The sequence below is a fragment of the Corvus cornix genome, chromosome 4A, assembly GCF_000738735.6.
Source record: "Corvus cornix cornix isolate S_Up_H32 chromosome 4A, ASM73873v5, whole genome shotgun sequence".
In the NCBI taxonomy this organism is placed as follows: domain Eukaryota; kingdom Metazoa; phylum Chordata; class Aves; order Passeriformes; family Corvidae; genus Corvus; species Corvus cornix.
The window spans coordinates 12,199,303-12,226,155 of record NC_047058.1 but is presented as its reverse complement, the minus strand read 5'-3'; the positions used below and the strand labels follow the sequence as shown (position 1 = coordinate 12,226,155).

Sequence of the window (26,853 nt, the reverse complement as noted above, 5' to 3'; positions counted from 1 at the left end):
ACTTTTCAGGAAGTCTCAGTTTTACTTTTATTTTACACACAAGTCTCTAATCACCAGCCTCTTGGGACTTCCTGATTTTTTCCAGCTGCAAATAAGAAGTGCCATATGGAACTCATTACACGTTAAGATTTACTAGTCATTTAGGACCTTTCCCATGTGACAGGTGTTAGATGTTGCCACTTTCTATAACCATGTCCAAATGTAACACAAACCTAGACCAAACGGTCAGTCAGGCTTCTAAGTCTCAGATATGCTTGCAAGCCAAGTATTATACACTCATAACACCAGTCATTCTGGTACTCTTTTTTAACTCCTTTCCTGGTTAAGGAAATGGAATAAAGACAGACTAATTCCCCAGAAAATGTCCTGCTCCTCACCCTTATCCATGTAACATGCCATAGAAGAAGCTTCAATTCCAGAGTCTTGTTAATGGACGTCAGACATTTGTCACTGACAACTGCACTTTCAAGTGTCAAGAGCATGAAGCAGACCACACAAGAACAGAAACCCACTTCTTCCTTGGAGAAAGGAGAGGCGAAATAGAATAGCATTTCAGACTAATCCAACCCCACTCTGGTCTATTTTGAAACTACTGAGAGCACTAAATTAATACCGAAGATGAAGCAAGTATACATAGTAAAAAGAATAGAGGCTGTGCAGAGTGATGCTGTATTGAGATGTTATCTGAAGAAGTCCACACCCTCTTAACTGCCAGAACAAGACCTAACTCACTTTAAGGCTTGGTGGGTGTCTGGGGGATTTTTTTTTTTTTTTTTTTTTGTGGTGGAGGTGATTATCAGCTCTATTCTCCTTCAGTTCTTGGACCAAGTATCATAGCTTCAAGGTTCCTCTAGTCAGAGCTGTTTTATCATTTGTTTATGCCCGTGGCAGCAGCACAGTCTGTGTGTGCACTTTAACACCTAAAGAGAGCACTACAGGCAGCACTTTCTCTGTATTGCTCAATGCTAACAAAGAGCTACTCTCCAGCCTCAGGTAATCAAAGTTGAAAAAGTAAGTGGCACTGAAGAGGGCCAAGTTAAACAAGGAAGCAATGGAGACCAAGCAATTGTCCTAACCCTGTAAGTCAGAGGCACTTGTAAAAGAACGGAACATCAGGATCTGATGAGATGGGAGGCCCCTTTATCCACATGGGTTCAGAAATCCCTAAAGCCGATAAAAGTTGAATATTTAGTGAGAGCTCTCAGATGCCTGTTCAGGAACTCACATGTTGAACTTCAGCAGATATGGACTCCCTCAGTGTCAGCCTCTTAAGTTCATTTGCTTAAGCACTGGTTATGTGCTATAGCAATAGCTCAGGGCTCCTTAGAGCACCTGCCACTTTTCAAGCAAGGTGCTTCCATGCAAAATGCACTTTCCTATGAAAAAGTGACCTTATACTGCTATGGACAATCACAACAGTAATTTCCCAGACTATCTCACAGGAAAAAAAGCAAAGGGGGCCTGAATGTATTTTATTGCCTTTAAAATGCTCTAAGACAGCTCCAGGCTAGTGCTAATAGAACATTGTATCTAGCACATGCGATCTTGGAATTTGATACTCAACCTTGATTAGAGGAAAAAGAATCCACTCCCTTACACCAGAGAAATTACATCTAGAGGCTATAAATTACATTATCCTGAGAATCATTACACTTGGATTGCACTGATCATCACTAAATAGAAAGCAAGTCTCAGGAATTAAGTCACACTTCTCAGAGACTTCCTACATTAAAAAATTTGAACCCATGCAAGGAAGTAGTTGAACAGGCCATAGATTAGATCTTTACACAGAACATTAAAAAGCAAAAAAAATTTTCAAGTATTAACATTGTATCAGTGACAGGACAGGCAAAATAAATCTGATCAGTGCTAGAGAAAGGGGGTTCAGAGGGACAGGAAAGACACTTCATATTTTTGTTTCTAAGGGAAACAAAAGGGGAGGGAGGGATGAAATCTTCAGTAGCAGCACCAAGCTTCTCCTTACTTTGACACTTGTAAATTTATGTTATTGCTTTCATCAGCAATTTATTTTATTCCCAGTCACTTTCTGGAGGCTCCCCAGTAGCAAGTTGACAACATGCAACCTGAAGTATCTCCTTGCAGTGATTCCCTGACCAGGTCCAAGGATGGCAGTGAGTTGTCTTCCTTTCAACATCACACTCAAATACCATCAGTTTAAAAAGGGGGGTAGGCAAGGAGAGAGCATACGTAGTTCCAACACTCCAGCACAGTAAGTAAAATGAGGAGACCCATTAATAAGAAATAGCCCTCAAGTATTATTAAAACTTGAGATGCAGTTCAGTCTGAAGCTTGGCAGGATTAAGAAACAGCCCCTGGCATTTGTACTCATTCCAAAACAAAGTCATCTTCTCTAAGGGAAAGTATTCCCTGAGGCACCCTATTTTAGGGAGTATACCAACTCCCACAAGTGCTATTTGGAGCCCAACAGGTGCCAAGAAAATAACCTGCTTCAAGTTTGTGACATGTGCTCTGCATCCTGCAGTAACCAGTACGTTAACTGCAAGTATTGAATAAGGAGCTTTTCCACCAAGTTTTAACATTATTCCTATAGCAAGCAAGGTTTGGAATAGAAGATACTGTTTCAATGTCCTTTTAGACTGCAACTATCTGAACAACAAACAGAAATTCCAAGTCAGCTCTACTTTGAGCAAGAGGTCACCAAGTCCAGACTCCAGGACAGGATGATTATGCTTTCCAGCCTAAGTTTTACTATGATCCGACAATAAATTACTAGCTTGGAACATCACTACTTTTTAATTTTGTTATCTATATCTAAGTAAAATTATTCAGAATGTTAAATCCAACAATACTTTTATGGTGGGTGCCAGGTGCCCACCAAGCTCCACTATTACTCCTCAACTGGACAGGAAAGAGAAAATATAACAAAAGGTTCCTGGGCCAAGACAAGGACATGGAGAGATCATTCAGCAATTAGCATCACAAGCAAAACAGACTCAGGGAAATAAATTTTATTGCCAATCAAAAGTCAATGTAGGGTAATGAGAAATAAAAAAAAAAAAGACCGTCCAACACATTGCTTCTGCCTTACTTCCCAGGCTTAACTTCACTCCCAGTTTCTCCACTCCTACCCCCCAGAAGCACAGGAGGATTAGGAATGAGGGCTCTGGTCAGTTTGTTTACACACTGTCTCTTCATTATCAGTTTCTAACGATTGCATTCAGAAAATTCATCTCTAAACACCCACCTTCTGTATTGATTCTTTTAGCAACTGATGATTACGCTCCTGAACACCAGCAAAAAGCTTAAGGGTGTTCTTACGGTTTTGAGTAATTTTCTACCAAAATGATCAGCATACTCAGAGTCACAGAATAAGCTGAGTTGGAAGGGACCCTCAAGGATCATAGAGTCCAACTCCTGGCCCTGCTTAGCACTATCCCCAAGAGTCACACCATGTGCCCTCTCTTTCTCACTCCTTTCCGCTATCAAGACAAAAGTAGTTACTGAAAATCTTACACTAAAATTTAGATTACATCTCAGATTCATCTGCTTATGATGTTGAGCACATCTGCTTAGTTCAACTGTTTAAAAAGAAGGCAGAAAAAAAAGCAATACTATTTCCATTACTATTTCCATGACAGGCTGTGCTCTTCCTCCACAATTACCTCTGCAGCATATCAAAAATTCAAGGTTCTTTAAAAAGGCCTGGTTAATTATTCTCATTTTTGGGTACAATATGCCAGTGTCCTGAAAATACACATTTCCTGAGCATGACTAGACCTGTCAACAAGCATTTTCTCATTCAAGCATAAAGTTAAGAAGTTTTCTAGGTTCGCTTAGGATACAAAAATTCATACATTAGAGAGAGATGTTTTAACACTTTGTTACTAACACTACTTTAAGAGTTTGAAAGCTTTTAGAACAGAAAAGCCACTTTCTGCAGATACAGGAATGTCATCCATTCTATTGCCAAGCAGTTTCCATTAGCATTCTGGCTCAGAAACTAAATCATATTATGTATGTACCCTCCCTTCAATCAAAATTACAAAAAACTCCTCCACCCAGGCAAATACCAACTTTTGCATGGATGTTTTCACTGTGTGTCTGGGCAGACTCTGGGCACAGCCTTCTAGCAATTTTCATGGCACTACCTTCCCTATTAAGAAGGCACCAAATGAATATGGGAAGTTAAACTACCAAAACAAAACACATTCAAGCCTTGCAACTTCTCATCCTCTCCAGATTTTCTCCTTGTTATTTTAAATATTTTTAAATTCTTAAGTCATTAAATAAGTAATGGTTTTGCAGAAATCTCAAGGTTTTTTCCTCATGTCTAACTATATAGTGAATGGATGAAAGAGATAGCAAAGTCAAATATAAATTCTCATTTCTCAGTGCAGTGCAGAAGCTTCCTTTTCCTTCTGCATAGCTTTGGCCTTTAAGGTTGAACATACAAGAGAAGTGTTCTAATTCAGAATAAGTATTTTCTACTATTAAGCCAGTCCATATTGTCTGAACGACAGCTAGAAATTACCTTTCAGAAACAATGGCTTCTGCTGTCTTTCTGTGTGACAGGTTAGTTCAAAGTAAGGTGATTCAAGAAAAACCACTGCCTCATAAAAAGGATTATTTTTAAAAGATTTCTAAACCGAGTTCATAAGCTCCTTCACCCAAACATTGTTTTCAGTGGCACTTCTTGTCAAGAAATCACAATTCTGGGAGCTGGAGGCTTGTCCAGCCTTGCCTGAAAGTCACGTTAGTTTTTATTGCTTTAAGTAAAGCGATTTAATTGTGGGTTTTAGTAATTGCTACTTTAATTCAAGGTGTAGAAAGAATGCAGTTCATGGTTCAGGGTGGTCATTTGCTTTCCTTCTATCAGATTCCAAGGGGATTTAAGTGCATAAAGAGAAAGGTTTGTTTTTGAAGAATTGATGCTGTATTTAACAGACATGGACTGATGCTAGATAGAAATATATTTATGACTCATGAAAAAAAAGACTTTCCTAAGGAAGGAAGACGAGCCTTCATTGCTAACACGGTGAAGTACAGAAAAATCAAATATTATTGTGGAATTAATGGTTGCTTAAGCTTGACAGCTTTATGTAGCTAATAACTAATGCCTGTTATATTTTCACACAGAATGCAGGAGTTGGAGTGGATAGGAACCAGAATAGACAGAAATAAAACTAACTACTCTGAATACACTGTAAACTTTTGACATTTGCAGAGTACTGGAGAAATACAGGTAAGTCCAGTATACATAATTACTCTTTATTTTCCTAACTACTTTTAAGTAGTCCTCAATTCCAAGTCAGAAGTTTTGCATCACACTGCTTATACTATAATACAAATTAAGTTACTACCTTATATAAATTAAGACTCATAAGTCATATCTTTCTAGATTAAGATAGAAAAGTAGAAAACTCCTACTATAAGAACAGCACAAAGGAGTTGACAGGGGAGAAAAAGCCTGCCAGCCTACAGCACCACAGGCAAGCAAAAAAATACAGCACCCATTGGTAACTGATTACTCCAAACATCTTGCAAATGACTTGAAACATCATTCAAAACTCATCACTATTACAAGGGCTCAGTACAATTTCTCTCAGCACAAATGTTGTAGGTTACTTCACTTTAGCACTATGGTTGCGAGACAAAGCCAAAACTTTATATTTTGCATAATAAAGTTCTGTATTTTTGTCCAGCCCAGTAACCATACAAAAAGACAGACAAACTGAAAATTAAGCTAGAAAGGAACATCTGCATATTTCTGCTTCATTTTCTATATAAAAGGACCAAGACACTGTAAATTCTGTCACTTAACAGCAGTAGTTCCTAAAACAAGCCGAGTTGAAGGGTCTCTATGAAGCTTTATCTTTCTTGTGAATGGCTCTGAATCTCTGAAATGAAGCCATTCCACCGCAGCTTTGGTTATTTGCCATGGCTCTCAGGTGCGTCTGTGCAGCAAACAGCACCAAATGGACCAGCCAAACCTCTGTTTCTTCTACCAGAGCCAATAAGGTGATCTTGTCTATCTGAACTACATCTCCAAACACAACAGCAAGAGGTGAGAGATACAACTACTGCAGTAGAGAAAGAGATGTCAAGAGATGAAAGTCTTGGCTTCATATCAGTGAAGCACATCAACAGAAACCAAGGATTTCCTCCATCCTAACTGTTCCTCCTGGAGAAATGGTGTCTACGACATCCATACACCTCAGCAGCAAACCAAGGCTGTGTAAGTCTGGTTTCTAAAAGCATCTAAATTCTCTAGGAAGCAGTACAGCATAAATATCTTTCTCTAAATTAATGGTGTGGTTTAAAATTAAGATTCACCTTGCTAACAACTAAACCCAGTCCTAGAATAAAAACACTTTCCAACATGTTTAATGCATTTCTGCAAAGCAGAAAGTCCTGACAGACACAGTCACTGGCAAAAAGACTTACTAACCTGTGTTCAGGCAGTGAAGTGAATAAACCTCAGCTTATCTTGAGGAAAGAGGTGGGAAAAGCAGGATTTCAGCAGAGCTGCAGCAGCAAAGCTTATCTAGTATACACTGGAGTCATGTTAGACTAGAGTAGGACAGCTCTGCACATCTAGCTATACCTCAATAAAAGGAATCCTCCCTTAGATAATAAACTAGAACCAAAAGTAAAACAGCCAAGTGTGTTGCATGCAGATACCTTTTACAGTGCTAGGAGGGAGAAGAGATTGAAATTCAACCCTGACATTTTAATTCTCTGTAGAGATTAGGTAAAAGAAACAAAATACAGATGAGAGACTAAACTATTTTCCTTCCCCTCCAAATGGAGGGGACAAAAAAATCCAACAACAGAGCTGCAATAACCAAGAGCCTTCAAGTGAGCTGAAATCCATAGTTTTAAAGCTCCTTTCTTTCCAACTCCTAACATACACTCTACAAGTTAAAAAAAAAAAAAACAAAACCAAAACCACCAAACATTGTCTATATTGCCATTACAATTTCTTTCTCTTTTGTTCCATTATAGCAGAATAATACACATACAAACACACACTTCATAAGACACATCCACAAAAGGGGAATACAAAATTAAAATTCCGAATGCTATGGGCTGACAGTTTAAGAGATGATTTCTTGACTAGGTGAAACTAAATTTAAAAAAAAAAAAAAAAGGCATTTAATCTGATACCTTCTAACCTGCAATTTAATTTAATGAATCATGATTAACTTTTGATTACAGGATATGTAAATCGTCTTAACAGAAAGTACACCTAGGAGCACAACTGTACGTCCACGTAATTTTAGACTTCTAGGATAATTCAGGCTGGAAGGAACCTTCAGGTTATTTAGTCCAGTCTCCTACTCAAAACATGGAAGAAGAGAGGCGAGGTTTCATAACTATGATTCACACAATATCAGTCTTTTTGAAACAGACTAAAGGTATGTCTACTAATACATTAGTTTCAGCATCATGCCTTCTGGAAGAAGAGAGACTAAAGGATTAACAGGCTTAAGCTAAAATGTAAAACTTGTAATATAGCTTTGCAATTATCTAATTGCCCTTTGTTCAGCTTTGCAATTATCTAATTGCCCTTTGTTCAGCTCTCTTAAAATTAAGATCACATCCCCCAGTCTTTGCTTCTTGCAGCTCCTCACAAGAAGTTCTCCAAGAAAGACTTAAGCTCTGCAAGAAAGACTCAGTCAACTACAAAGCAATTTTCTTAAAATAAGCAATAGATTTCTTTTTATAAATAGGACCCTTTCCTCTTCAGCTCAGCTACGTTTATTCTGATGCCAATTTCACATTACATTGAAGCTTTTCCTCCCCACACTTAGCAATTACATACCCAGGATGCTCAGCACATTGCCTTTTTTCAGACACTGCACTGTACCAATGATATTTAATAAGGTTTAACTGCACTGCAAATCTCTCACAGGAGGGTAAAGAATGCTGCTTAATGATCCTTAAAACTTCATCAGCATTCTATCATTCCAACGAGTTTTATTTCAGGTACTCTTGAGACAGATGGTTTACACCACTGCAGTCAACACCAGATTGCCAAACACTGCATCGAGCAGGAACTTCAAAGCACCCCAATGGTTTTTAATGTTACTGAGTCCACACAGCCTTATAAAGCAGACAAGCAAAAAGTGTCTTAATTCAAAGCAATTTTGTCTAGTATCATCACCATTGGTAGAGGCTGCTTTCCATTCAGTGCACTTGTGCAATACCATTCCTAGAACATGTAAGTGAGTATTGCCTGGGTATCTTGTTCTGGGGTGATCAGTGGAAAGGGAAGCATTTTAATCTCAGTGAATGAAAGGTAAAAATGCACAATGCATCTTTGCTGCATGTGCAGAGCACATTCCTCCCTGTACTTTGCCCCAGACTGAAAATATGCACATTAGATCTGCTGGGATGCCCTTAATGACTTCAGTCGCTCTGTAATATAGGAAAGTTTCCACATGTTCTGGTAAACCAAACAACAGCTAACTGCATTACAGTAAGCATCATTGCTTATTCATAGTAGAAAAAAAATCACTACACAAATTTACATTTGCTGTTAAAAAAATTAACTAACTTTGTCCTAGGAAAATTTCCCTTTCTACTTTAAGAAAGGTAAATAATAATTGCTTCCACTGAGTAGAATATTCATTCATGACCAGGAAAATGAAAGCCTAGTAAGTTCCACTGAAATATCACTCTATTTCCATCATGTGGAAAAACTGAAAAAAATACATAATGATTTTGTAAAAGATTCTGTTATGGTCTAAATTGGTCTTACATTCTGTTTCATTCAGGATTCCATGGATTTGTTAGTATTTCAGTACATGCTAGAACACAACTCGAGATGTAACTTTTACTATGTATCTTCAACTAAAACTAATGAAGGGTCAAAATCAAAACACATGACAAATGAGAAGTTGCAAGCAGGAGGGCTTGAGCCTTGGTGTTACGAAACCAAGTCTTGTGCATGACTAATCAAGACACATCTACGGAATTTCAGGATGAAATACCTTCTCAATCCTAAAAGCCAGCATCCACTTCTTTCTGCTTTTACAGACCTAGCTTTTGTAACTAGAAAGAGCCACTGCCAGTTATGAAATGGAAAATAATAACAACCACCACCACTAACATGATGAAATAGGACAGACGAGAGAAACACAGATGATCATCAAATTAACTATATTAATCATGTACATTGTAATTACTGACACGGTACCATGTATTTATATACATGGTAACTTCTGAAAGGAAAAAAAGAAATTTCAACTAAACTTAGAGAACTTTCACAAATAATACATTATTTTCTTAAACACAATTATATCCATATTGCCAGCCTGTCTTACTATACTTGAACAACTGTTTTCAACCCTATACTTTTAGTCAAACTGGAATTATAATGGAAGGCAAAGAAAAAAGACATTGCAAACACTATTCAGTTTTTACTAACTTTTGGGCTGACAAAGTCTATTTACACTTTACAACCTTGGCCTTAACTATGAGGGAAATTTTTCCAATATAAGCCAATAGTCAGTCACTGACTCCTAGTGAGTTTCACAGACAGCACAACTGAATCTGAAGAATCTAGTCCATCTATGTTCTTTAATTAAACAGATTTCCCAGTCACAACTTGCAATCACTTTTCTACAATACAGTGCAAGTGTAAACCTGCTGGAAGAGGAAAATAATTCTGATTATAAAAGATGGGTTTATATATATGTATGTAGATTTATATTGAAACTAGCAAGGCACTTAAGCAATAATACTGTCCATTGAAATAAGCCCTCATACTTTCTGCTGAAAGCATGTAAGTAAGCACTTTTTTTTAATATTCTGTCTTAGGTTACAATGTAAGATGTAACCAAAAGTATGTATTCTATCACCATCTGTTAAAATGTGATGGGGCAGTGTTCTTTATCTCTTCCATGATACATCCCTGATAACTCCCTCCGGGAAATATCTTCTGTTAATGGGCTATCAAGCCTCACTGCATGACTGGTAGAATTACATCATCCCATTGTGAGATGCTCCGCCCAGGGGGAGGAACCAAGCATTCCCACCTGGGTATAATCTGAGGTTTGGAACACCACACTCAGCCCTACCTACTGGATTCCCAGAGGATAACTGGACCTTCAGGTGAAGATCAGACACTTCTACAGGATCACTGCTTCAACAGGACCACTTCATCTGGACTGCTACCACCACCCTGACTAACAGGGTGTCAGGTTATATCCCAACTCTGTCAATGTTCTTGTACTATTGCATTTATTTTAATTTTCCTATTAAATTGTAATTCTGACTTGTAATCTCCCACTGGTTTGTTTTCAAACTAGTACATATTTTGGTGCCCAGTGTGGGGCTCAACCTGAGAGAAAGTCAGAATTACAATTTTGTATTAATAGAAACCTATTCACCATGGTGCTCGGCTTGTCTATACGAGTACTGTACCTTGCTCTCTGTATTTTTCCTCACATGGGGAACTACCTGCCTGTTGTACTGCTCCTGTTGAGACCAAGGAATGGTATGAGAATTGTTTTATTGGTTTATTATGACTATTGCATGATAACCTCAGGTAATGAATGCTATTTGGAATATATACTCAATTTTGTTTGCCTGTCCTAGTCTGGGCTGCTACGTCTGGGACCTCATCAACAATTGCACCCAGCCCCTGGTGGGGAGAGTAGAGAGTGGTTTCTTCCAGCCTTTCAGGCCAGGCATAGCAGTTTCCAAAAATATTGAGTTCCCTCTGGATGTCAAAGATGGCATAAACTTGCTGTCAGTTCTGCTTTGTCTTCTCTGTACAGCCTGCACCATGTACACCATGCTTAGAATCAGAGCAGTACTCAGCATGGCACTGCATCCTCCAGATGAGGAGAAGAAATACAGCAAAGCAACAGGCACCATGTCTACACAAACTGTCACAGAGAGAAAAGGAACCAAAAGAGCAGTCAACACTTCCACACAAACCATTGCCAAGTCAAAACAGCCTAAACTGGTAGCAGCTGCCCCTGTTCAGAAGAAGAAATCAAAGAGCAAATCAGTCCACACAGAGACTGACGAGGAGGTGGCCAGACCTTCACACCCCACAGAAGAGACAGAGCCGGAGATCATCACTTGGTCGCTATCCCTGGGCAGCTACATGACCTGAGGAGGGAGTTTACCTGCCAGACGATTGAGTCCATCCTGACCTGGCTGCTCCGCATCTGGGACGCTGCAGCCAATGACACCATTCTGGACGGAAGTGAGGCCAGGCAACTGGGATCCCTCTCCCGGGATGTGGTCATTGACCAGGGGATCAGGAGAACCCAAGAAACTCAGCTTCTGGTGGCAACTGCTGGCAAGTGTAAGGGACAGGTACCTTTGTAAAGAAGACCTCCAGGTGCACCAAGGAAAATGGAGCACAATGGAACAAGGTATCCGGTGCCTGAGGGAATTGGCTGTGCTGGAGATCATTTTCTCAGAAGACGAGAGATTTCCTAAGAGCCCAGATGGTGTCCAGTGCACGTCAAGATGTGGTTGAGGTTCGCACGCCTTGGACCAGAGATGTACTCCCGTTACCTGGCAACGCTGCAATGGAGGGAAGGCGAGGACAGGGGCGTCTTGGTGAACAAACTGAGGATTTACGAGGACACCGTCACAGCCCCGTTTCGCACGCACATGTCTCATCCGTGGAAACAAGTCTGGCTGAGCAAGTCCAGCTTGAGAGAGAAGAGGCCATCAGAAATGAGAAAGGAACTTAAGGAAGAGAATTTACCAATCTCACCAGAACCAACAAGAGTCTCTGCCAGGAGTAGAGCCCCCAACCAGGGAGAGAGGATACACCCACGAGGTAACCTCTGGTTTTTCCTTCAGGAACATGGAGAAGACATGAGTAAGTGGGATGGAAAACCCACCTCCTCCTTAGCAGCTCGGGTACGTGAATAAAAGAGGAAACTCTACCACAAGAAGCTCATCTAGAGTCAGCGTTGCTCCGGTCTCTGCACAGAACTCCAGACGGTAGGAATGATAATATGACCGATCCTCTTGAAGGGACCTCAGGAACGTATTCACCGGAAGGAGCAAAAATGTGACCATGACCAGGAATAGAGGGGCCCTGCCTCTAGCCAGGTAGAGGAAAGGGAGAATCGGGTCTTTTGGACTGTGTGGGTCCGATGGCCTGGCACATCTGACCCACAAAATACACGGCTTTGGTTGACACCGGTGCTCAATGTACTCTGATGCCATCAAGGTATGTGGGAGCAGAACCCATTTCTATTTCTGGGGTGACAGGAGGATCCCAGCAGCTGACTGTACTGGAAGCTGAAGTGAGTTTAACTGGGAACGAGTGGCAGAAACACCCCATCGTGACTGGCCCGGAGGCCCCGTGCATTCTCGGCATAGACTATCTCAGAAATGGATATTTCAAGGACCCAAAAGGACATCGTTGGGCTTTTGGGATAGCTGCTGTGGAGACAGAAGATATCAGACAACTGAGTACACCGCTGGCCTCTCAGATGACCCCTCTGCCGTGGGACTGCTAAGAGTTGAGAACAACAGGTGCCAATCGCCACAGCAACAGTGCACCGCGGCAATACCACCGACAGAGACTCTGTGGTTCCCATCCATGAGATGATTCGCAAACTGGAGAGCCAAGGGGTGGTCAGCAAGGCCCATTCACCTTTCAACAGCCCTATATGGCCAGTGCGTAAGTCCAGTGGAGAATGGAGGCTGACGGTGGACTACTGGCCTGAATGAGGTCACGCCACCATGAGCGCCGCTGTGCCGGACATGTTGGAACTTCAGTACGAGCTGGAGTCCAAAGCAGCGAAGTGGTACGCCACTATTGACATTGCCAATGCCTTCTTCTCCATTCCTTTGGCAGCAGAATGCAGGCCCCAGTTTGCTTTTACCTGGAAGGGTGTGCAATACACCTGGAACCGACTGCCCCAGGGGTGGAAGCACAGTCCCACCATTTGCCATGGGCTGATCCAGACTGCACTGGCAAAGGGTGAGGCTCCAGAACATCTGCAATACATCGATGACATCATCGTGTGGGGGAACACAGCAGGGGAAGTCTTCGAGAAAGGAGAGAAGATTATCTGGATTCTTTTGAAAGCTGGCTTTGCCATAAAGCGAAATAAGGTTAAGGGTTAGTTGTACTGGTTTGTTTTCAAACTAGTACATATTCTAACTTAATGAATTGATGACACCATCTTCCATCTCATTCATTCTCCAATTTTAAAGTAAAACCTTTTTCAAACTCCCAGTTACTTTTACACTGTTCATCAGTAGTTACACACTTCACTTTACATCAACAATGAGTCTGCACAAGAGTGCATAGCATGATCCATATACTACACACCAAGTTTGGACTATGGGCTGTGAAAACCCAGCAATAAAATGTGAACAATGAAATCCATCCCCACTTGAGTATGAAATGTTGGTTTGGGGTTTTTTTTATAAGTCATGGGGATTTCTCTGTGATGGGCACACTGGCAGATGATTCTCAACTATATTCTATCACTTTGTAACTGATCCTATAGCAATATACACCATTGCAACAATCTGGAGCAAAGAATATACAACTTTTCTATAGAAATGTGCATTCAGATGTTGAATAACAATTTCAGGTATTACTTGAGTAAGGGCACCAGAATGACTTGAAGTCATTCGACCAAATTAACCCTTTTTTTCCTGACACAGGGGCCCAAAACAAAATTTATAGAAGAGACTGTGTGTGTTAAACATGCTGCTACAGCGTTTAGGCAACCCTTTCTGACAATGGGTAGAATAAACTGCTCATCCTCCTTAATAAGGATCAGCAACATTTAGTGTTATCACAGGAAATTCAAAAACATCAGAACACCAAAGTATTGAGAAATCATTAGAGAAAACCAGATTACAAAAGACCAGTAGGATTTATGTACTTTGGAACAGAGGCATCTCTCTCTTTCCCCCACCCCCACTTAGCCCTTGGGTCTTCAGTTAATCTTATCTCACTGCAAATCCTAAAAGAGAGGCTGCAGCACAAGGTGGTATTAAGAACCAGAAATTCTACCATTGGTTTTGCTCCTTTCTTCGTTTCTCCCAAGGCAGGGGACTGCCTACAGGGTCACCACAAACCCCTTCCCACACCCCACAGATTCTCAGTAATTGCACACACAGATCTCTGCTTGGATGCTTTCCTGAAGAAAGAAAAGGTCCACATTTATGCACACAAAACTCCCCATCTTCCACCCCTACCTGCTAAAACAGTGAAGTCCTGTAGGTGGGACTACCTCGGTCCTTCTTTGGGGTGAGGGTTACGGCAGGCAGGCTGGGGTGGGGCATTACTGAACAGAGCACCAGAACCAGTGTTACAATGTGGAGCCGAGCAGTTCTCCGTATCAGTGAGCACTGCTGGCACACTAGTATGACTTACACTTGGGTTCCCACCTGGGCACGGTAAGGAGGGGAGGAAAAGGAAGGAAGTATATTATGGCTGGTCTTTGCTTTTTCAGAGGGCAGATCAAAGGTCTACAAAGTTTTACTGTAAAGGAATGCACTTCAAAGGAGAGTTCAAGACAAATAAGATTTTGTCAGCACTAACTACAAAATTGAAGAGGGGGAGTAGCAGAATTATACTCTGCACCTATTACTGTAACATATTATGACATTTCAACTAGAAAGTAGTCCTAAAACCAGAAATCTGGATTTGTTTTCCTTTCCAAGTAAACTTTAAAAAAAAGTTTAAAAAGATATAGGGGTCGTAAAAGCTGAAATTAATGCAGGTTAAAGTGGAAGCCTTTTTAGTTCGTTTCACCACTTATTAACAGCTGGAGGTCTTAGTCAAATAGCTTGAAACCTGAAGCTAGCGATCACCTCTCCCACCCCTCAGAGTTCCAAGGCCCTGCCACCCCAGGGAAGCTGGGATAACATCCCTTTTCCAAAGGCAGAGACCCAAAGTCTCCTCCAGGCCGCCTGCCGTGCGCTCTTTACTACCCTGAACACATTTACCATCTCTGCTAGCACCTCCACTTGGGTTTTAAGAAAGCAGAAATACAACCCTCGAGAAAACCAAGTCCCAGTGTGAGGCACAGTCCTCCAACAAACCATGCCCACATGCCTCCATCTCCCTGCCACGTCCAGGTGTGACTCACGGCTGCAGGTGATGGCTGAGCGGCAAGAGCTCAGACACCTCTTCACGAAGTCCTTTGGGGGGAAATCTTTCCTCCTTTGTCCTGGAGGAACAGTGGGTTCAGAGCCCACACAAAGCTCACCCGGGCTTTCCCCACGCCGCACTCCCTCCCTCCCCGGAGCCACCGGCGAACCCAGACGGGCGGGCGGTTCGCGGGTCCCGCGGCTCGCGGTCCGGTCCGACCGGGCAGCATCGCGGGGCTCTGCGCAGGGAAGGGTGGCCCGGGAACCCAGACACCTGCAGGCAGCTAGAGGGACCCTCCCGCGGCCCGGCCTCACCGCCGACCCCGCCCGCCCAAGGAGCAGCCGGGTTCCTGTCAGGGAAAGCGCACCCTCAGCCACACCAGCCCCGAAGGGGCTCCGAAGCTCCCCCCAAGGCTCCACACCGCGGCCGCGCCCGGCAGGGACCGCGGCGCCCGAGAACAAGGAGGGAGCCCCGCACTCACCGCCGCCGCCGCCTCCTGCGGCCCCCAGCACCCCAGCAGCAGCACCAGGCAGCCAGCGACCAGGCTGCAGCTCCGCCGCCGCAGCTCCATCCCGCCCGCTCAGGAGCTCCGGGGCCGGCCCTGCGGCGCGGGCATAGCCCGGCGGGGCAGCGCAGCTCCCAACAGGCGGCTCCCGCCAGCTGCCCCGACGCCAGCGCCCGCCCCTCTGCCGCGCTCGCCCGCTTCTCCTGGCTCAAGTCCTCCGGGACTACAGTATTCCTCCGCTCCGGGGGCGGGCGAGGCGAACAGTAACAGGACACGCTGCTGCTGCCGCCCCCCTCAGAGGGGACCACAATTCCCCCCGCCCTTCCCCCGGGCGCCGCGGTTTTGTCGGCTCGATGCGCGGGCACCGCCTCTCCCCGCCCCGCACCTCCACCGGGCGGGCTGCTGGACCCCGGACTACTTTCTGCAGCGGAAGCCGCCGGGGTGTGTGGGTGGGTGGAGCAGTTGTCGCCAGTGCCGGGTCGCCCCTCCGGAGGGGCGGGCGGCGGGCGCGGGGCTCGCCCGGCTCAGTTCCGGCCCATACGGCCCCGCTCAGGTGCGACGCCCCGGCAGGGACCGCGCAAACTTCCTGCCTGGGCACGCTACAAGTGCCTGGAGGGGCTGCGGCACCGCGACAAGCGAGCAGTGACCGACCCCGAGCGGACAGCGCCGGCGGTTCCAGCCCAGCCGCTCCCCCGGGGCTTGGCGCCCTCGGTGCTTCGTCGTGCCGGGGAAGGAGCCCGCGAAGCGGCCGCACCGTGCCCTGCCCGCCCCGAGTGACGGCGGGCCCTCCTCTTCCTCCGGCGGGCGCAGCGGCGCGTACCCGGCTGCGCCGTGCCGGTCCCCGCGGGCTGCCCGGGCCATGGGGCGCGCAGGGTGAGTGCCGAGCGCGGCCGCCCCCTCCCCGCGCTGCCCCCGCCCCGTCGTGACTCTGTTCCTTTGCCTCCCGCAGGGCGCTGGTGCTGCTGCTCCTCTGGCTGGGCGCGGAGCTGGCGAGTGCGGTAAGTGTGGGCAGGTCACGGCTGCAACAGTGCTCGCTGGAGGTGAAGGTGCCTGGTCAAACCTGTCGGGGTTTGGGCATCCTTCGGCCAGAAAACAGACGCATCCCCGCCCCCCTCTGAAAGACGGGCGGATTTTTTTTTTTTAATTGCTGTATACTTCTGCTCCGAAGTTCCTTTGTGCCTTTCGTCTGCTCTACTTTGACTAGCTTCTGAAAAGTACACTGTGGTGGAAGACCATCCGTGCGCGGTGTAACAGCTTTTAGTGTCTGAGAGCGTGATCAGTGTCTCTCTTTGCAACTGACTGCCTTTAGTTCTTCTTTAGCATCTTCTCAAGCCTTGCTTTAAAAGTGGACCCTCTAGGTCCTTGTTCACAAGGGATCCAGCCCAGAACACGTCATAACTAAGTAAAAGCGATGTGAGAAATTAAAGGATTAAGCTGTTAAGTGTTGTATCAAGGTTCATGACTATGGATTAGTAAATGTGTTTTAAATTCCAAGTTGGTATACAGAAACAATGATTTTATGATCTCAATCTGACAACTTTATGACATAAACATGGATTTTCTCTTGCTGTTCCTAATTAATGTTTAAACAGAGTAGTAGGGGACTGCAGGCTTTTTAAATGTTCATAATTTTCTCTTTTTTGGTGTTGCAATAGATTTTCTGCAACTGGAATCTGCAATTGTTAGCCCACTTAACTAGTGAATAGATCTATAGCTTAAATTAAGTGTCCAACTGATGTACAGTCAGCAGTTCAAAAAACACCTCTGTTATAGTGTAATGTAAATTAAGATTGGACAATAATGTTTGTGGTGTGGATTTTATAGTGCATATACAGTAATGAATTAATGGAAGCTGTTAGTATAATATGTTTTAAGCATGTTTATTTTGACTGAGTTTCTGACATATTTCTGACAAAACCAGTTGAATTATGGGTTCTTGTTAGCCAATGTTTTTCTACTGCTTTTGCTACACTTTTGATTAAAATTTTAAGGATTTAGAACCTTCCTGTGCAACTGAGAAGAAATCTTTTGAAAAGGCTTTAACAGCAGAGGGGTTTATACTTTTTATAAATAGGAAAGGCTTGATTATGTTTTGCATTTTTCATAATCAATTGCACTAGTAGAATTTCATCATCCTGATCAGGTGGTAGTTACCAGCTCTAATCTTCTCAAAGATTAAAAGATTAGAGAGTTTTATTCAACAAACCCAAGAACTGTTCTACTAAGAGTTCTTGCTGCAGTGGAATCTTATGTAGAAATGACTTCTATAAAGCAAGTGCTTTAAAGGCAAATATTGAAATTATTTTGAGACAAATGTGCCACATTTTGAAATCATTTATATAAATTTATGTGATATGGGAATGAAATTATTGCTGATTGATGCAGCTGTAGCTGACAGCAGATTTTTAATTGTTTGCTGCAATTTCGCTCCATACCTGTTAGAAAACACATCTCTTAAGCAGTCAGATTTCTGTTAGTTCTTTAACATCTTTCATTGCCCATAAAGGGATTCCTGTCAATTTAAGTCTATTGCAATGATTAAAATGAGTATCTACATGATATTTCTAAGTCTTCCTGAGAGCTTTCTTCAGGGTTAGAAAATAATGAAAATCTTAGTTGCTGTGTAATCAGTCTAAAAATATGAAGAAGAATCAGAAATAGGCATAAAATACTTAGTGCTTTATATGTCTAAGCAGATAATGGATTTAATGATTTTAATTAAAATGCTGTCAAACATGCCCAGCAGGAAAGAGTAAAACTATATTTTTGTCAACTAGGTTAATGACTGACTTTCTGGTATCACTGATTTAAAAACACATCCTAACACCTTCCAGCATGAGGTAAGCTGCTAAGAAAAAGTACTAAATTGAACTTGCACTAAACAGAGCTTTTTTAGGAAAACCTGGATCTCTGAAACACTTCTTAGTAGTGTATGATTTGAAGTGCTGGAGCATAGGGAAGTACAATGTCAATAAACTGAGGTTAAAGCTCGTTTTAGGTTAAGGAGTAACAACTTCTAGAAGACTATTCACAGAGACAGTCAACTTGTTGCTGAGGATGGTGTAATTTATAACTTTGTTCGTATCTTTTTTCTTTTAAATAATCTCATTTCAATAACTTAACGTGTTGTAAAAGAAACATCACTGAAATATTGTTCCAAGTTCTTGAGCACTCTTCAGGAATGGTACTGTGGACATGAGTAGTGTAGGTAGTGGCTGGCACATCAGGCCAGCATCTTCAATAAAGTTATATCAAAGCTGGCTTTCTTTCAGAGGTCTCAGTTATGAGGTGTAGTCTCCCTTTTGGTAAGAATAGGATTTTAATGTGTATCTGAATTAATATCTCAGTTTATAATTCTTGGGTATAAATTATGATCTATTTTGAATGGCAGTGCAAAATTAGTCTTGTAATGTGATCTGTTTTTTCTTGAAGCTAATGCTGAAAACATGGATGACTTGGTATTACACATGGGGTTACTTGGCAGAGAGATTGTCACCCTGTAGACCAGCTGCCGGGAGTGACCTAAGAGTTTCCCCCTAACAGTTTCACCTGGAGTCCCTCCAGAAGCTATGCTTCATTCATGGTTTCAGTCTTTTATTGTCAATAATTTTCATTAATAATGAACCAGGAGCATCAGTACAAGATGCTGTGCAAACACAAAACAGCAACATAGTGCTATCTTTGAGACCTTCATTGCACTAAGACAAGTGACAAAAGTTGGTCCAAAGGTAGGGGAGATAAGACAAAATGTTGGAACAGTGCAAGAGAGGCAGGGATTTGCCTTGGCTAATCACTGGCCTCCCCTGAGGCTTTTGCAGGCTACAGTGCAAAGCAGAGTTTTTAGGAGAGGGACTTTTAAAAGCATAATCAGAGTTTTGCTGATGATTCTGTTATGTCCTGTCATAAATGTAAGGTGGAGCATGCACTGAGAATGGTCACTGAACTGAGAGACAGCCTCTTGTATTGAAATTTGAGATTCGTGTCCCTTCACAAAGCTCTCAGCTGAGCTGAATCATAGTCCTGTGCAGTCATTCTGTGCCCCCTTGAGAGCATACCTGGCATACAGGTGAGATGATAACTTCTCATTTATTCCCTTTCTGTTGTTGTTGAGCTAGTTGAGCACCTGGAATACATCCTAGTTTTGATGTGATAGCCTAAAGAACTGCTTTTAGGACTTAGTGTGCAGACTTCATATCAGGCATGTTCTGTTCGAACAACTGAGCTTTCAGGTGGAGTTCATTAAGGTTTCTTTTATGAGTGAACTTCATGTATTATTGCAACTCTTTCAAATCTGGGTGGGGTTTTTTGTTTTGTGGTCTTTTTGTTTGGTTTTGTTTCTTTCTTTTTGGTTTTTTAGCTAATAAACATGCAGATTAACTACAGCCACTTTCTTTTTCTAGCACTTGGTATCTTGTTCAGCAGAACATCTTCAGTATCCAAGTAAGGCAAACAAAAACAGTGTGAAAACCAGTTCTGGGCAGTCTGCTCTATTTTGAGTAACTGAAGCTCTGCTGGTTTATGCCAAGCTAGCCCAAGTGATCTTATTTATCTATGTCTCAATATATCCTAGGTTTTCTATTTGTTTTCTATTGTTTTTATATCTATGATACAAATGCTTCATAGTGTCTTTTCCTTTAGTATGTATTGGACCAGCTTAATTGAACTGAGTTCCATGTCTTCCATGGCCAAAAATAAATTTTGTCCCAGAGCCTTTGACAGAGGGGAAAAATTAGCTGTTTAATTATGGATATTTAAAACCAAAATTGCAGCTCTTACCGTAACACTTTCCAATTCAGTTTCTGCAAATATGATGTTATCCATTAAGAGGTATTTAGAAAGTTTTGATTTCCTTTTCTTTGCCATTTTAATCAGTATTTATAAGTATGCAACTCTTCTGTTGCATTACAGCTGTATCTTTATGTAGCAGTAAACTTTATTGGGAGAAAACTAATATCTACAGTAAAGTTACTTTTATAAGGAAGGAGTCTACAGAATTCAAGAAATAATATAAAATACCAACTGTCGCGGTTTGACGCTGGTCAATCGAAAGACGATTCATTTATTTTCCTCTGCTATAGCCAAGCGGAGGAGGGGGAACTAAAAACTTCTTTTTCATGAGTTGAGATAAGGATTATTGAAAAAAAACCTTTAAGATAAAGCAGGTTCAAAACTTAAACGGTATAAAGAAGATTTATTACTAACAGAATTAAAAGTAAAAAAGGGTAATGAGAACCAAAGCAAATCTTCAGAACACCTTTCTTTCCCAGCCGCTCCCTCTTTCCACTGACCGCGCAAGGAAACAAAACATGGGATTTTAGTCAGTATTTCACTTAAAAATCTCTTCAGTATGCTTAGGGAAAAGAGTTTCTTCTGATGTGCTGTGGGATCCTTCCCACGGGAGATAGTTCTCTGTGAACTTTTCTAGCATGGTTTTAACTTCCACAAGCTGCAGTCCCTCCCAAACCTGCTGTAACGTGAGTCCCTCCCACTGGCCAAGCAGTCTTCCCTCAACTGCCTAGCGTGGGTCGTTTTAGTTCATAGAATTTAGTATTTTAAGGTTGAGCTGCTCCAGTTTGGAAGCGAAGGCTTTCTTCCTCTATCTCTAAAAGCAAGGCTTGTCTCTCTCTGTTTGAGTTCCTCACTAGATTACAGCTTTTCAGTATCCACGTGCTCCAGCGTGAGTACTCTTCTTCACGGGCTGTGCATGGATCTCTGTGCCCTCCTATGCACTTATGAGTTATACGGAAACAATTTGTTGTATTATAGTCCTCACCACGGCTTGCAGGAGAATCTCAGCTCCAGTGCTTGGAGCACCTCTTCCCTCTCCTTTTTTTCACTGACCTTGGTGCCGCCATGTTGGTTTTCCTCACGTGTCCTCAGTTTTCCTTCTGACTTGGAAGAAAGTTGGTGTCTGGAGGTTGCAGTTGAGAGGTTGATCTTGTCTGGGTTCTGCATTGGGGAACTGCTGGCCATGTCTCTCGCTGCTGGCCACGTGGTCCCTGCTGGCACCGTGCAGCCGGCCCTGGCCATGTGGTCCTCACCAGCACCTGAGGGCCCCGGCCGTGCAGTCCTGGCCTCGGGATGGCCTTGGCCACGCGGCCCCCTGCCAGGATGGCATCGGCTGCGTGGCCCTCCGCAAGGATGGGCCCTGGCAGCCGCCTCACCACCCTCTGGAGGAGAAAAAGAGAGCTGCCTGCGCTTTTTTCTTTCTTAAATATGTCCTCACAGAGGCGTTACCAACTTATCTAATTGGGCTAGTAACCTGCCCGTCGCCAGAGCCTTCAGCGATTGGCTCTGTGCCGGACATAGAAGTTTCAAGCAGCTTTTCTCCCACCCCCGCTAAAAGCATGCTGTGTTAAACCAACACACCAACCTAATCCTATAAATCTCAGAATTTGTCTGCTAGCTAAGGCAGCTTCTAATCTGTAAGAATGCATGCCTGTGGAGACACTTGTTGGTGAAGATTCACATACAGCACTGAGAATGGTCCTTCTACAAAGGTCAAGCCTGAATGGAAATAATAAGAATTATACTCTGGTTCTGTAGCAAAATAAGGAGAATTACTAAAAAAATTAGCACTGTTATCAACAATTAGTTTATTTTCTAGCTTTTGCTAAGGTGTTGAGTTTTAGGGGAAATTTTCACTTAAAGCTGAATATACTTTTCCATTTGAACAAATAATTGCTTATTTGCTGAATATTTTCTGTGTTTTGAAGACAATTAAGCAAGTGGCATTTTATTTGGCACTCAGATACTGTGTCAGGTTACAGCAGCTATGAAATGAAGTAAGGCATGTGATTGTGTTCAGAAGAGCTTTTTTGATATCATTATCCATTTAAGGCTGTGGCTGCTTTTTGTATAGGTATGAAAAGCACTGTGTGACCTGAAGAAGCATTTTATTTCCTCTTGTGGACAAGCTTTGACACCAGCCACTGTGTTCCCTTGGTTTAAGAACTGCTATTGTTTTGCTGGTGTCCCTAAAGGAGGCAGAGCATTTCATGGTGGGGCTTCTCCCCGCTTTGTCTGTCCTTGCTGTAGAGAATCTCTACATGAGTAGTGTTTGGTAATGCCTGTATCTCAGCTTAAATTTTATGATGATGACAAAGAACTAAAAATAAGAATTTTTTTAAGCTCTCATTGATAGATTATTTTCAAGCTCTCTGAAAATCAAATCTCAAAATAAGGACTATTATTGTGGAAAAAAATAAAATGAAAGCTTTTCTGTTGTTATATGTGGAAGGAATTGTTCTCGCAAGGTCAGTCTGTGTTTCAAAAGGGATTGGAAGGAGGCTGAATTGCTTGTTAGAGGGTACCTGCAAAATGCAGTCTTGATAGTGACTGCAATGTTGACTATTATTGGAGGAAGATCAGTGGGGAGATCAGGCACTGACATTATGAACTTAATTTCCTTAGGTGGTTGGGGTTTTGTTTTGGTTTTTTGTTATTTTTTTTTTTCTAGATATCCATATAACCGAAAAAGCTCTCAGTCTCCTGGAAAAGCTATAAACCCTAACTGAGCTTTACATACTTATTTCCATTTACATGTCTGAACAGAAAGAGCATTTAGAGCGGAATTGTGCAGTTCTTGTTACCTGTACCCTGCAAAAAAGAGAATCTGGAGGTGTAAGCGATTGAATGACGAACCCAGACCGGCAGGGAATCTGAATCGTTTATTCAAAGGAGTGAGTTGGTTTTATACACTTTTCTAAAGCACAGTATTTCTTTATATGGTGTGACCTATCCCGTGTTGCCACATCAGCAACACACTTTCTCAATGTCCTTTTTGGGATGATCACTCGCTGTTCACTCGTCTGTCAGCTCCCGGCAGGCTCCTCTCTCTAGGGGTCTGCCGTGTGACACCTCCTCTCCCCAGGGTCCGGTGGAGACAAGCCTCTGTGTGCCCCCATGTGCTCCTTTGTGCTGCCATGTGCCTCTGCAGGCAGGTGTTACAGCTCACAACCCAATTCTCTCTTATAATTCCCCATAATTCCCCCTTTTCTGTTTTATACAAATAAGAATTATGACAGTGATTAAACAGATAGAAGTTTGAGAAACAATGTAAAGTTGTCTAAAACTTTTACTGTTACTTAGAGTCTGCAACTGCTGGAAGGTCTTGTTTCATAGTGAGGACTTAGAAAGTTTTTTTTAGGCAACACTTTTAAGTTTACTTTGAAAGAGGATCCAGCTTTTTAAAGGTAAAATTAGCAAGTCAAAATGACTTGATTACACCAGGCAGAAGCACCTGGGTTTGATGGTATAATCGCATCAGCCAGGGCTAGGGCTTGGCCAGAGCTTCAAGCTTTGACTGAGAGGGTTTCTTTAAAATACTTACATAATTGCTTAAAAACTTTATTAATATCATTCTGAATGTGATTGAAAAATTAAGAACATATGAACTTCTTTACAGTCCTTTTGCAGGGGGCACACCCCATCTCTGCACTTCCCCTTTTCTGTTCTAATAATATGTAACACGAACATCTTTCAATTTACCAAGTTTAGGAAAATGTGGAACATAACATGCAGTTTTTTTACTATGAACAGTAAAATAATACATTTAATACAACAACAAGTGCACACTAAGTAAAAATAAGCAAGGTAATATCATTAACTACTTAAATACTTCTTAGTTTCACAGAATGTATATAAAGCTAGGTCTTGGAAAATTACAATTGTAATAACATTAACTCTCTAAGTGGTTTCAAAAGGTTTCAAAAGGTAACAAGTCTAATTTCTGCTTTAAAAAAATAGCTTTCAAATTATAATTATTATCTATCACAAAAAGCAAGCAGAAAAATGCAGGGCGGTGTGGTGAAAAAGCAGTCTTTGAGATAGGGTCTAGGATTATGGCAATATTTTAAATAATGAAAACAGAAGAGTTCTATGGACCAGCTGCAGGAACAACATACTTAGCTTGCAGCTGTTCCCGCACAAGCTGGTGCAAATGCTGAATGCTGCAGCCCTCCCCCACCCCTGAGGAAGGGGTATGGGTCCACTTAGTCCTTTTTTCCAGCACATGATCAGCTCCCAAGAGTCCACAAGGAACGGGAGCCTTGGCTGTAACAGCGCAGTCCCTCTGGCTCGCGCAGGCCCCGCCGGCTCGCCTCTTCACCTCTCATGAGCCACTTGCAGCCTTTGCCATGAGCTGAGCGGATCTGCGTCCCTGCCAGCTCTCTGTGCCGCTGATCCCGCCCATCCGTGGTGTCGGGGCGGCTTTTCTGTGGTGCCGTCCAGCTTCCCTCCAGGGTCAAATAGGTTGGGGGACGAGGGATCATCTTCTGGTTCTCCTCCCACAGCCCCGACAGACTTACGGTCGCTCGCTGGTGGCACAGAAGGGCTCGGCACGGCTGCTGCGGTGGCACAAGAGGCTTTGTTTGTCCGGTCTCTGGGTGCCGCCTGTGCTGTGAGCGCCTTGCACACTGTTCTCTGCGGACACAAAAGCTTTGTCAGCGCCGCGTCACTGCGTGAAACTCGGTTCCACAACGCATCTGAAGTGTCCCATGTCTGAGGATCAAACATCTTGGTCCTATCTAAAGTTGAATCACAGTTCTTTGCCCAGAACAAGAGTCTGTTTAAATCTGTAGACTCAACTTTCCTGCCATGTTTCTTTAAAATCTGTTTTAATGTCTCTGGGATGTTCTGTTCTTGGGATACCCCATCTCCTACGTCCCCCATGGCTCACCTACAACTTGTAGGGATTACCGCTGGCCAGCGTTCCTGCTTCTTGCAGCAGCGCTTCAAGTCCCATGGGGCTCACAGACGGACGCACAGGTAGGCGTACAATAAATTCCTCACACGGGGACACCATTTGTCGGCGATTGAATCTCGGACCCAGACCGGCAGGGAATCTGAGTCGTTTATTCAAAGGAGTGAGTTGGTTTTATACACTTTTCTAAAGCACAGTATTTCTTTATATGGTGTGACCTACCCCATGTTGCCACATCAGCAACACACTTTCTCAATGTCCTTTTATGGGATGATCACTCGCTGTTCACTCGTCTGTCAGGTCCCGGCAGGCTCCTCTCTCTAGGGGTCTGCCGTGTGACACCTCCTCCTCCCAGGGTCCGGTGGAGACAAGCCTCTGTGTGCCCCCATGTGCTCCTTTGTGCTGCCATGTGCCTCTGCAGGCAGGTGTTACAGCTCACAACCCAATTCTATTTTATAATTCCCCATAATCTGAAAATACATGGGGAAAGCAAATAATTTATTGCTGTGCTTTTTGCATAGACTTCCTGCAGTTCAGCCTGCCTTGAGTCCTTCCATGTGACTTCCCCTTCTCTGATGGTGCGATTTATATGGAAGTTGTGCTGCTGCAGTTTCCAGGAGCTGTGTTTAAATCTCTACTTTCAAAAGTTGTTGACAATAATCCTACTACTTATAATGAAATTTATCTTTTCAGAATGGTTTCCTCTTCTCTCAGGTTTGAGGAAACACAAAGAGGAAAAGTAAATACCAGGGCAAAAGAATTGCTCCATGGCTCTGCTTCTTCTCTGGCTTCTTTGCCATGTTTTTTAACAATTCTTGCTGGTCAGAGGAACTTTGCTGGCCCTCTGATTCTGCCCGTACCCAAATGCATACAAAGCTGTAGACACCCCTCTGGTCTGTGCTTTCCTTCTAGTTTCTTCAGAGTTTTGATCAGCTTTGGTTGTGTCAACCTCTTGGGGCCACTAAACCAGCACCATCCAGTTTCCATAGTCTCCGCTCACTTGGTTACCTTAGCACTGAGAGAATCAACCCTGTGAACCAAATTGGTCTGATTTGCTTCAGTCCACTGAGATGTCAATAGCTACTGTATTCTGAGCTTGCCTTATTCATTCACTGCTCTATTTTCTCCTGTTTGGCTGGAATCTACTGTACTTTAGACAGCCTCCAGCCCTTGCCTCAACGTGCTCTTAAGCTCCTCTGCCTTTCTGTCTCTCCTTTGTGCTTTAATAGCTAGGGAGGCTGCCAGTATCATTGCTGTTAATCCTGCAGTGCTTTCTCTGGTGCCTCACTCCCAGCAGCAGTGAGGACATGTCAGTGCCTGTTAGCCAGGAATCTCTGTTGCACAAATCTCTTTAAGAGAGTTGCACCTAATGTTCGCTGCTTTCCCCATTAGTAGTAGAAACAAACGATTCCATGCTTGACACAAGCATTTGCAAGACCCCAGTGTGATGCATAACACAGGTCAAATCTAATCGTCATCTAGGGCTTGTAGCTGGACTAATTGGGAACTAGTTAGAAAAGGCAATACATCAAAGTTTTTGTAAGATACGAAACTACGAAA

General features: G+C 42.9%; 2 protein-coding genes across 3 annotated transcripts in view; one reads left to right on the top strand and one right to left on the bottom strand.

The window, feature by feature from the left end:
• The window catches only part of COL4A5 (collagen type IV alpha 5 chain), an 81,986-nt gene extending 66,099 nt beyond the window's left edge, over window positions 1-15,887 (bottom strand). The window contains exon 1 of the mRNA XM_039571982.1: window positions 15,567-15,887. Coding sequence (XP_039427916.1) covers window positions 15,567-15,656 — 90 coding nt within the window. The 5' untranslated portion in view covers window positions 15,657-15,887. The remainder of the gene's footprint in view (window positions 1-15,566) is intronic.
• A 157-nt stretch (window positions 15,888-16,044) lies between these two features.
• Window positions 16,045-26,853, top strand: part of COL4A6 (collagen type IV alpha 6 chain) — a 124,408-nt gene continuing 113,599 nt past the window's right edge. For both annotated transcript variants that reach the window (XM_039571985.1, XM_039571984.1), the window contains exons 1-2: window positions 16,045-16,463; window positions 16,540-16,588. In XM_039571985.1, coding sequence (XP_039427919.1) covers window positions 16,450-16,463; window positions 16,540-16,588 — 63 coding nt within the window. In that variant the 5' untranslated portion in view covers window positions 16,045-16,449. The remainder of the gene's footprint in view (window positions 16,464-16,539; window positions 16,589-26,853) is intronic.